This window comes from Arvicola amphibius, chromosome 9, assembly GCF_903992535.2.
Source record: "Arvicola amphibius chromosome 9, mArvAmp1.2, whole genome shotgun sequence".
NCBI lineage: Eukaryota > Metazoa > Chordata > Mammalia > Rodentia > Cricetidae > Arvicola > Arvicola amphibius.
In genome coordinates, this window is record NC_052055.2 from 100,340,287 (window position 1) to 100,351,467 (window position 11,181).

The 11,181-nt window shown below is 44.6% G+C and overlaps 1 protein-coding gene across 2 annotated transcripts; it reads right to left on the bottom strand.

Annotated features, from left to right (window-relative positions):
* Positions 1–3,210: 3,210 nt before the first annotated feature.
* On the bottom strand, positions 3,211–10,257 carry LOC119822417 (sulfotransferase 1C2-like). 2 transcript variants are annotated; one of them, XM_038341696.1, is made up of 8 exons: positions 10,097–10,257; positions 9,645–9,762; positions 9,432–9,490; positions 7,991–8,076; positions 6,085–6,211; positions 5,491–5,585; positions 5,178–5,358; positions 3,211–3,323 (listed from the first exon to the last, which is right to left on the bottom strand). In XM_038341696.1, exons 1-8 carry the CDS (start codon positions 10,245–10,247, stop codon positions 3,211–3,213), a joined length of 930 nt encoding a protein of 309 aa, XP_038197624.1. In that variant the 5' UTR covers positions 10,248–10,257. The 2 variants fall into 2 exon arrangements, with proteins under 2 accessions (XP_038197624.1, XP_038197625.1); XM_038341697.1 differs by lacking the exon at positions 9,432–9,490 and having other exon boundaries at positions 7,991–8,088; positions 9,637–9,762.
* Between the last annotated feature and the right edge of the window lie 924 nt (positions 10,258–11,181).

The window sequence follows — 11,181 nt, forward strand, 5'->3', positions numbered from 1 at the left end:
GTAGAGCCTTAGTGTCAGAAGGCTGTCCCTGAGTGTGTCTTGAGATGAGCAAGCTATTCTCTGTTCTCCCTACTTCCTGCTTGAGGTTGGGATGTGACACTCAAGTCTACCATTTTTGCCTTCAATCTTCCAGCTTCTTTCTTGCCAGTGTCCCACCTCCATGGGCTTTTATCACGCCATAAATGAGCCAGATATGTTCTTTCTTATGACCCCATGGTTATGAAATTTTACCATAACAGAAATGTATCCAATGAGCATGGGTTTAGAAAAGGTTCCTATCTATCCCTCCCGCACCCGAGTTGTCCCGAAGTCAAGGCAGATTCTTTGCTGTCACACAGCCATACACTGAATGTGTCTCTTCTACTTATCCCCACCAGAAATTCAGTGACCCTGCAAGTAGCCTCAATTCCAGATCCCTTCTTCTGTCATTGTAGCACAGGGCTGATATTAATGAAGCCTGCTTTCTGGTGGGGCTGGACCTCCTGATTCCAGAGAATCTTTGAAGTTCGTAGAGACAAGCTTTGTCTGATGGGAATGAAACTGCTTCAGACTCCCACTGGTGTTTCTCATTACTAGAGTCCTCGGGCCTGGATGGAGGATCTCTCCTCGCGTCACAGACCATCTGTAACCTCCCATCTTTCCTTGCATCCCCCTAAAGAAACAAGCTCATATATAACAAGGAGAGATACAAGAATCAATGGAAACTTAAAAATCTAAATAAGACTAGGTAACACAATCTCAAAGAAGCAATGGGTTAGCATTGTCTTGTATTATCACAAAAATTCACTGATAAATTCAGAAATATAAAAAATAACTAATAATCCACAAATATACAAGTAGTTCATAAAACTGAGGGAAAATGTAGGCAGAGGCTGCTCGTTCATTTCTAGCCACTCTGACCCAAAATAATCACACAGAAACTATATTAATTACAACACCACTAGGCCAATAGTTTAGGCATATTCCTGACTAACTCATGTCTTAACACATACCTATTAATCTGTGTATCAACACATTGTTGTGGCCTATGGGCATGGTTCCTTCCAGCTTCTGTCTCTTGCAGTGGATACATAACACCTTTTTGACTATGCCTCTTTCTCCTAGCTTCAAGTTATTTTCCCAGCTGTCTCTATTCTTCCCTGCTACAGGACCAGAGCAGCTTTATTCAATAGCAAAACACATTGACAGCATACAGAGGGGAATCCCACATCACCTCTGCTTTTCTAAGTAAAAAGGAAGGCTTTAACTTTAACATGGTAAATCTACAGATAGTAAAACAGGTATCAAAAAGAATTACAGTTACAATACTTATAATTACATTTTTTAATCATAACCATAACTATAACGATAGCCTATAACCTAGTCTGTGGGGTACAGAGAAGAAGACATCTGGGACTTGCTGTCCATTGGTTATCACCATGATCAATGAACCCTGTCTCAAGGGAATAGACTGGAAAGTGCTGACACAGAGTACAAGCAGTGTCCACCTCTGGATTCTATAAAAGTACACATGGATACATACACACATGTACGCGCATGCGCACACACACACGCACACTTAGGGGTGTTATAAAATACCTGATATTTGAAACAGTCTGAATTCCGTGATGGATGTGGAAATAATGGACCCTGACACATCAACAGAGGGATGGTGGATGAGAACCCCAAACTGCAAACAACACAAATGCCTGTCAACTTGTAAATAAAGACAAGTCTTCCTCAGCCATAAAGTAGAAGATGTGACAGGTGCCATAGGATGAAAAATTATTAAAAAGTTGTTCTTGCTGAAGAAATGTGGAACATTTACTAAGTATCCCATGGGTGACTTCATATCAAATGTTCAGGAAATAGACACGTTAAAAAAGACATGAAGGAGACTTGTTACTGTGTGGGGAAAAGCTTCTCTAATTGTGTCGTTCATGGATGAATGTGGGGTGTCACCAGGAATCTGTTTCCTTTAGGTCTCCAAATGAAAACCGTTCCCTGGTAACATTGCTGTCTAAGATATACCCAGCACTGACCCAGTGATGAGCACCGTGGTGATTTGGTGAGCACCTGGGTAGGGAGAGAAAGGTGGATGAGCAGCCGAGGATTGATGGAGGAAGAGGAAGGGAAAGGAAGGAAAGGAGGAAGAAGGAGGAGGGGAGATGGACATAGACTTGAGGGGGTGGAGGAGGAGCAGTGAAGCCATCTGGAGTGTGGCTCCAGGTGTGTTTAAATTGCTGATCTGATCACTTTGGTGAGTGGTACCTAGCCAGAAAATGATCTGTTTCTTTTTGACATGGAACGTAGCAGGAGATAGAGATAAGCTTGCTGGCCAACAAATACAGACAGATTCAGTCAAAATAGGCAAATATAGAAGCTAGATGAAAGACACACTTGGTTTGGTTAGTTTGCTCCTCCGATGGCATGACTGTAGACCCAGTTGGCTCCAAGCTGAGCACCAAGGCTTCATTCTACTTTCATCAAAATATAATTTTCTTTCTGTTTTCTTTAATGGCACAGATTCAGGATTCCCTTGATTAAGGTTGGGATTTCTGGCATCTCCCTGGAGTCTTTCCCTCATTTTCCTCGCACCAGGTTGAATGTGTGGCCAAGGCCTGCTTTCAGCACATCGTCCACAGTGATTCTTTCCATTTCAGCCAGTCAAAACCCTGACTGAGCAGGAACGACTTTAGGAATTTCATGTACATTCATATAAATGAAATCTATTATTCATTTGCTAGTACTTAAGGTAGCATGTTTTAGAGTCAGGCTATACTTTCTAGTACCTTCCTAATGCTTTGATATAGTTCCTTGTGTTTTAGTAGCCACCAAACACAAAATTATTTTGTTGCCACATCATAAATGCAATTTTGCTACTGTTATAAATTTTAATACAAACATCTCACGTGCAAGATATCTGAACTATAACTCCAATGGGGTCATGACCTGCAAGTTGAGAGTCACTGTTTCTAAAAGAATGGAAACTTGAATTTTGTAGCATTCAAGTATTATTTATATTTTCCTTATATTATTAAGCTGACTTACTGATTCATAGTGAATAGTGGAAAGAATACACATTAGCCATGATCCACGTTTACAAATCATAATGTGGTGTTAAAATTCATAGAGATTGAGCCACAGTCTTGAGTATTTCACAGTGTGCTTCCAGAACTTCTTCTGCCTGAGCAGTGGCCTCCATGTTCTTGCCATCTCTCTCCATCTTGATCAGAGTTCCATGCAGAAGTTTATAGACGTTCCCTTCATCTTCTGTCTGTAGATTTCATCAAACTTCTCATTCTGGGCCACAGTGAAGTGGTTCTTCCAATCCCCCACAGTTCCTAAAAGATGAAGCCCAGACAGGAACATCAGCCTCTGATGGACAGACTCCATGCCCCTGAGTAGAGTGTGGAGTACCCACTTTGGAGCTGGATGGCGGCCACTCAGTTCCTCGTTTTCTTAGCTCTCTTGTCTGAGAGGCAGCCCTAGTGGTCCCCGTGCAGGGCACCAGCTTCTAACTCAGTGGACAAATAATTCAAGGGAGCTTGGTGACCTGGGCTCCTGGCTCTCTGTGGTATACATATGTACATAATCACAGTTACAAAACGAATGAATGGCAGACATATAACCATACCCGGGGGTCCTCAGCTGTTACTATGCTGTCAAAAGATCCTAGACATAAGAAAATATATACGGTGATATCTCGTGTGTATATTTTCCTTGTTTCAACTAACAAGCAAAATCAACCAAGAGTGAGAGATGAGGACATTGTTCTCTATAGGAGATTGACTCGAAACGACGAGAAAATGTCCCAAGGTAATGGAATTCTTCGCTGCCTTGATTCAGATGTTGGTTGCTTAGTTGTTTACTTTTTTAAAAATAAAAATGGTTGAACTGTACAGTTAAGTTCTGTGAGTCATTTTTATGTAGACTATATCTCAATGAAAAAGAATTTGGTGATAATTACAATGAGATACTATTTTTCAGCAGGCATTGATTGAAATGATTTTAGATAGGAAAAAACTCTTTGTAACACCTGTGATTCTTGTGGGAAATTATTCAGTTTGATGAACAAAAGTGTTTATTGTAGCATTAACTGTAAAAATTGAAACACAGTATTGTTTCTATAATTAGAGAAATAATTGGGTGAATAACAGCATGTCCCACGAGACCTCTACAAACAGCGATTGCTGAGATCTGTGTTCTTTGACCTGCAGAGATGCTCCATATTCCCATAAGCAAAAATAAATAGCGTAGCTACATTTTGTTGTTTGAGTGAACAATTTTCTATTAAGCCATCTATATTTGTGTCTATGGGCCAAGGCAAGCGAGGAAAGAAGCAAACACAGTGTGCAGAAATGGTGGGTGTGGTGGGGGGGGCTTGAAGAAAGGCTACTCCTCAAATTCTCACCATTATTAAGGGAGAAAGGAGGCAGAGCTGCTTTATGTCAGGGGCCTGGGAGACTTCGTAGACTGGAGGGGCCATGAAATAAATGAACTCAAGCACAGAAAGAAAAAGGAAAGATGTTCTAGAGCAACACGTGAACCCCAGGTCCTGGCTGTGCTGTGGTGGAAGGAAATGTGCGGGCTATGAGAAGGAGGGAGGGGCTTGTGTTGTTTCTAGGTTCTTGTGAACTGGATTTTAGTGAGGATCTGTGTGAAATGGTCAAATCAGTACTGTTTTCTAAAGTTATTTAATGCACTAATTTTTAAGAAAACTAACACTTTTCTCTTAAAACTGGATCATCTGGGCCCAGCAGAATTCCTCTCTCAGGAAGAAGGAGGCAGTAAGAGATGATTCACAGCAGTTCATGTTGAAAGTCATGAGCCTGAACAGCTTGGGGTTGTGGTCCAATGAAGTCAAGCACAGAAGTCGAAGCAGTGGCTATGGAGTAGGAGAAAGACACAGGGGTGGAACACAGGACACATGCATGTGGACAGTCGCTCTCCTTACAAGCAGAGCCTTAAAGCAGAGTACTGACTCCCGGTTTCCAGACCCCAGGTCTGATGAGTCTACCCTCAGACGTGGCTCCCAGAGAGCTGTGCACCAGAGTAGTGCTGGCCTTAGTTCTCTGTAAGACTTAGTGTGTAGAATCTCTGTATAACAGAAGCAGGTCTCTAGCCTCCTTAGGAACATAATACGTGTATTTGGGGTGCACCGTCTCAGAACTAGAAAGGAAGAATTCCCCACAAACCTTTTCTCATGAAAGGGGAAATGGACTGGTCCAGGAGAGATTTGGGAACCGTTGAACGATTTGTCATAGGGTTCTCTTTCATTCTCTCAAATGATGTCTCCTGGACGATTCTATCCAGCACAGCTTCATCCAAGTTCTTTCCCATGAACTGCATGACTTTCTGGATTTCACGCTTTGGGTCCTGTCGGGGGAGGGTAGCATTGAGTTGGACTGGAATAGAGTTTAACATGATCCCATTTCCTCAGACATCCCTGTGAGAAACATCCCTCAAGCAGCTCCCCAGCCCCTGATCCTGAAGCCATAATTTACTTACCCTCTTCATATCTTCATAGAAGAGGAAGAGAATCTGGTATCTATCTCGAATTTCCCACCATCCTCTTACATGGTCAAACCAGGATCCCCAATAAACTGAAACAAACAAGAACGGCTCTCATGAACACGAACCTTCTGAGAGCAGGATTTTTTTTTCTCTTCTACTTAAAGGGCATCAGATGCTAGAAGCATGATGAAAAATCTTGTGTCTGATATAATCTCAGGACACTGAGCTGCTTTAATCCGATGTCACGTGCCTTGGGTCAGTCTTAGGGCTTTTGCCTTAAAGGGCAAATTAAAGTCCTCCGTGTTACTTATGCACAATTACCTGCACCTTATATGATTTCAGGGACACCCAGGAGGAGGGTAACTCTACAGGCCAGGAACCTGGAATAAAGGCTTTTGAAGTAGAACGGGGCTGCTTGCTGAGGGATGGGGTTCTTCAATGTGAAAGAAACCAGCCCCCTCTACGTGGTCCCTGTCAGTGGTGGCACTTGTCTAAGGAGGTGCATGACATCCTGGGGACTCAACTGTCATGAGTGTCTCTCGCCACTCAGCTCTACTGGATGAAGAATAAAGGAGCGTTTCTATTTACCTTTCCCACTGATGAAGGTTTCAAAATACTCGTCCCAGGTGCCTGGATCTGGGAGCACCTGGTTCATCCTGTAGAAGTGGTAGTAGGAAACCATGCAGTCTTTGGCGTTCCGAGCCACATAAAGGAACTTAGGAGAGGAAGAGAGGAGGTTAGAGCGGCATAAATATGTGACGCTTTGAGTTCTCGCTCTAGCCAAGTCCTCTTGAGGACCGTGCAGCTCTTCTGCGCTGGCTGCACAACCTGGAGGGGCGTCCTTGCCGTTTATGCCGCAATAATTTGAAGATTATCTATCTATTCATCTATGCATCTGTCTGCCTGCCTATCTATCTATCTATCTATCTATCTATCCTCTCTCTCTCTTTCTCTCCTCTCTGCATGGTGCTTACTGTTTATTCTTATTTATTTTTTCTTTGGTTTGTTGTATATTTAATGAACGCACTCATTCAGAACTGAAGACATAGCTATTGCAGGTCCTTCTCCGGATCACAGAGCACAGTTCCTCCTGCTCACCTTTGCTACCCCTGCTTTCTCTGCTCCTTCTTCTCTCCCTGTGCTTAGGCTCTGTGCCAGTCCCCATGAAAATACTGAAGTCCATGTTGCTGAATCACCCAGGGCATCAAATACCCTGGCACAGCTCCATACTCAGGCTGCTTTCCTCAGTATTCTCCAAGGCCCCTTATACAGGGGTAGACTGGTTCACTAACGCTGTGACAGGAGGAAAGGGTGCAGCAAAATTGCCTGAGTAAAATCCTTGTGTTCTTGAGAACATCTAGAAGGGGAATTATTTCCTAAGATGTCACCTTCTCTAGCCCATTGTGGAAGAGAAGCTTTTTATAAAATAAAATAATTTTATTTACTATCTATTTTTCTGTAACTCGGAGACTTCTTTTTTTCTTGTTTGATTTCAGTTGGACAGCTTAAAGGGGCATTCTTCAGTATTTTCATGATATCCAGTTTTAGTAATGCCAGAAATAGAATTTGCACCCCTCCTTCAATCTTTACTGTCATGAGACAAGACCTTTGTTCATGGAAATCCCAACTTACTTCTGTCATCTAGAAGTTTGTTAGTCCTTAGTAAATAACACTTAATTTTCAGTTAGTTTTTATGTATGGGTGTTTTACCTACACGCATGCAAGTGCACAATGTGCATGCAGTACCCACAGAAACCAGAAGAGGGTGTGGAATCCCGGAGAACCAAAGGTTCATAATGTGAGCTGTCATATGGGTCTAGGAAGTGGAACTGGCTCCTCTACAAGAAGAGCCAGTGCTCTTGACCACTGAGCCATCTCTCTAGACCCTTTTTGTTCTTCTTTTCTTTATCCCAATCTATGAAAATTGTATTCTTCTCAGCAAATGTTACCTTATTGTGAGACCTCAACTCTACTCACTATAGGATTACTCTATCCTTGTTCATGCCCAGCCTGGTCCAGCATCCTCTATGTGGCAGGAACACACTAGACTAGACACTAGGGTACACGACACAGCCCTGGAAAAAGCAAAATAGGCATGGAGGCTTCTGAGGCTGCAGACAAGCATTCGCTCTGCGCTCTACTTTGATTTACCGTTCTGAACAATCCTTTCATTTTCTCTGTTCTGTCTTGTCTCTGCCCCATTCGACGACACCTCCTCCAGGCTGTGGGTCATGTTCCCCACCCCACCCCAGCCTGCTTCCCTGAAGAACAGAATATCTCTAGCAACTCAGTCTGGCCTCTGTCTTCACCGTGTTTGAAACCATCCAGGGAAACACTCTGCTGGATCTATCTTCGTGTTTGACTTTCCCGCTGTGTGTTAGCACTCAGAGGTAGTGCAAAGATAGTGCAAAGAAAGGTATTCTCACCCAGCTTCTGGAAGCATAGTTCTCTGGGCTTCCTGCCGCAGTACCCCAGGCAATTGATGCTGTCTTACCTTACAGTTACTTGTCCAGAAAGACGGTGGCAGCAGCTGAGTGGAAAGATGGGTCTTTAGTATCCTTGGGGATGGCATCTCATTGGCTTTATCCACACCTTTAACAGATTTCAGGAGATGACTGGACAGGTCGGTCGGCACATGGGAACTTCCCCTCCAGGTGATGCTCACCTTACGCATCATCCACACATGAATCGTCTTACTTTTTGTTTTGGGGGGACCCTTAGAGGTATTGCTGGTATGTTTTTTGTATTGGTAGACTTACATAACTTGAGAGCTGGATATGAGGTTTGAATGAATTTACTTTGTCAGTTTATAGAATATAAGATGGAGTCTTAGATAAGCATGTCCTACTAAGAAAATCCAAACCAGACTGGTCCTCAGGCCATTTCCACCTGAATCTGGCTTTCTCTCAAATGAAGGTCACTATGAGCCCCCAGCAGGAACTTACATGTGGATCTCTAAGCCACAGAATAACAGATTCCCTGGGTGCCCAAATTCCAGGAGAACGGCCAACCACAGGATATCAGAGAGCCCCTCCCAGTGTGGACCACTCATCTGTGCATTGTGCACAGCCTCAAGCACATGTACCCACACACATGATGAGAGCTGCACATTCCTACCCTGGAGTCCTGCTCCCCTGCTATCTAAGGACCTGAGACAGCCTGACTACGGGAAACCTTCCACGTCCCCCATGCAGTATAAGAAGGGACCCCTCCCCTCATTCTGTCACATTACCTAGATTCTTATCAGAGTCCTTCCATGCTGCTGTCTGCCCTTATGCCCATGGCATTAAAATTCTTTTGACAAGCCTTTCATCTCAAATGAAACTCTTCTTCATGTTCTCTTAAGCCCCAAACCTGAGAACATTTTATGGGAATCTCAAGGAGTTTGGTCTGTCACTTTGAGGGCAATGAGCCTGAAGCTGAGACCAGACAAGTTTGTCCTACTGAGACAGAGCCAGTCAGGACCAGAGAGCAGGTCCTTCTCATTCTCCTCCCAGCCAGAGTCAAACTGTGCTGTGACCTTTCATCTGTGAGACAAAAACATGCTTGCTGACACATGATTTATGATTTTTGCACTTCTATACACAACCCTTGTAATGACTGACTCTGTGAAACCCTTGAGTTAAACTGAGGTGAGGGAAAATAAAATGCAGACTCTCTAATGGGGTTTCCTTTCATGGTGGAGTCGGGTGTTTGTAGACTCTCCCTAACGGGGTTTCCTTCCATAGAGAAGTTGGGTGTCTGCACCTTCCTGTTGTCTCCAGTTGCACATGATCAGAGCAAGAGTGTGATCAGAAATAAGGCAGAACTTCACCTTTACATACGTCCTCTCTTCCTTGCTGATTCACACTGGTGGGAATAAAGACAAGAAAAGAGATGGATCTGGGCACGAGGACGCGTGCCTTTAACTCTGCACTCAGGCGAAAGATGCAAACAGACCTCTGTGAGTTCGAGGCCAGCCTGGTCTACATAGTGAGTTCCAGGATAGTCAGGACTATGTTTAGAGATCCTCTCTCAAAAAAGGGGAGGGGGGATAGATGAGGAAGAGGAGGAGGAAGAAGATGAAGAGGAGCATTGAAAGACAAGGCAAGGAAAGTGACAGAATGGGGAAGGAACACACAGGGAGTCAGGGGCTCTTACCTAATGGCTGGGGTGGCCGTGCCCACTCAATAAAAGGGTGCCGATGTTCAATGACGTCTCGCTGACACTTCTCTACATCCCCGTTCTGCTCAATCATGTCCACGATCTCTTGAATCCATGTTGTCCCTGAGGAGACAGGGATGTCTCCTAAACATCCTAAACCCATCATTCTTTCTCCAAGCATCCTGAAGAAGCGGTGTGGAGCCAGGTGGATCCTGTTAGCTCTGACAGGAAGACTTTGGGTCTCCACAGAGAGTAGAACAGCAGAGACAACGCTCACCTCTTCCCAGAACAGTGAATGGCAGAGGAGAGTGAGCTTCAGAAAACCCAGGGCTACAGGCATCTGAGATGGACTTTACCATGGGACAAAGGGGACAGGTTTGCCATTGCAGGGAGTTCTAACTAGGTGAGGCGTTCGGATGGCTCAGAGACTGAGACTGAAGCTGTCACCCCGAGTTACCTGATTTAGGATAAGTACAAATGAGGAGGTCATCTGGCTTGGCCCTGAAGGCCTGAATCTGGTTCCAGTTGTCCACAGTCGCAGCTCCCAGGGGGATCCCTGCTATCTCTTTCCATTTTGCTTGTGTCCTCAATTCTGGGGTCAAGGCCATCGTGGCAGGTCCAGGGCCTGTGAGAAAAGAGAATGGAATTTTTAAAATGCTGTGAGAAGCATACACAACACGAAGAGCACTCTTAGCTCTAAGTGCACGGCTCTGTGGCGTTAGTGATTTTCCCACCATTGCACGTCCATCATCACCCTCCATCTCCAGACAACTTTTCCCTTCCTAGATGGAAACTAGGGGCGCCTTAGTGCTAAATCCCCGGTCCCTGGCAACCAGCATTTCCCTTTCTGTCTCCTCGAACTCTAGATGCTTTAGATAAGCAAATCAGATAGATAGGCGTTGTAATGATCTTACTGAGTGTGTCTTATCCTGCAGATATCAAAGAGAGCTGGTCTGCACTGCACTTAGTGATGTTTGGAGCATTGCCTTGCAATTGGAGGTAAGGCCTTGCAACCCTTCAGGCAGCAGAGACCACCAGCGCTGCAGCAGCTTTGTGGACTGGACAGGTAGAGCTGAGGGGCCGGGTGAGGCTCTGAAACTGTGGGAACAGCCAGGTGAGGCCTGAGGTATAGTTCAGTAATAGAGGTTTGCCCAGTGTGCACCATTCCCAGTGTGGAAAATTTGGAGCAGGGGAGGGATTCCTGAATGTTGATTTTAGAATGATATAAAGCCACAGGCACTCAGCAGACATCAGATTCTCAGATTTGGATCTGTTTCCAGACTTGAGGTTAGTGTGTAATCCAAACTTCTCTCCTGCTGCTGGGCAGGAACAGTGATTACAGGGGAACAACTGAGTCTCTCCTGGGCCTGGGTCTGGCAGCTTAGGTATATCGAATGCTGGAATTTTCTACTGAGAACCTCATGGGATGGCGAGAGGCACACAGCTGGTCTGATGGCCACAGCATGCAGGGCTGTGGGAGAAAGACAGCCATCAGCAGCTGAGACTGCTGCCAAGACCGGGGGAGGATTAAAAGTACTGATG

What these genes read in the sequence shown, in the direction of transcription:
- LOC119822417 (XM_038341696.1), bottom strand. Translation starts at nt 10,247, where the DNA reads ATGGCCTTGACCCCAGAATTGAGGACACAAGCAAAATGGAAAGAGATA. An exon ending in GAGTGGGCACGGCCACCCCA is followed by an intron (nt 9,491 to 9,644) that starts GCCATTAGGTAA and finishes CTCTAAACATAG; the next exon opens with TCCTGACTATCCTGGAACTC. An exon ending in TCTATGAAGATATGAAGAGG is followed by an intron (nt 5,359 to 5,490) that starts GTAAGTAAATTA and finishes CTCCCCCGACAG; the next exon opens with GACCCAAAGCGTGAAATCCA.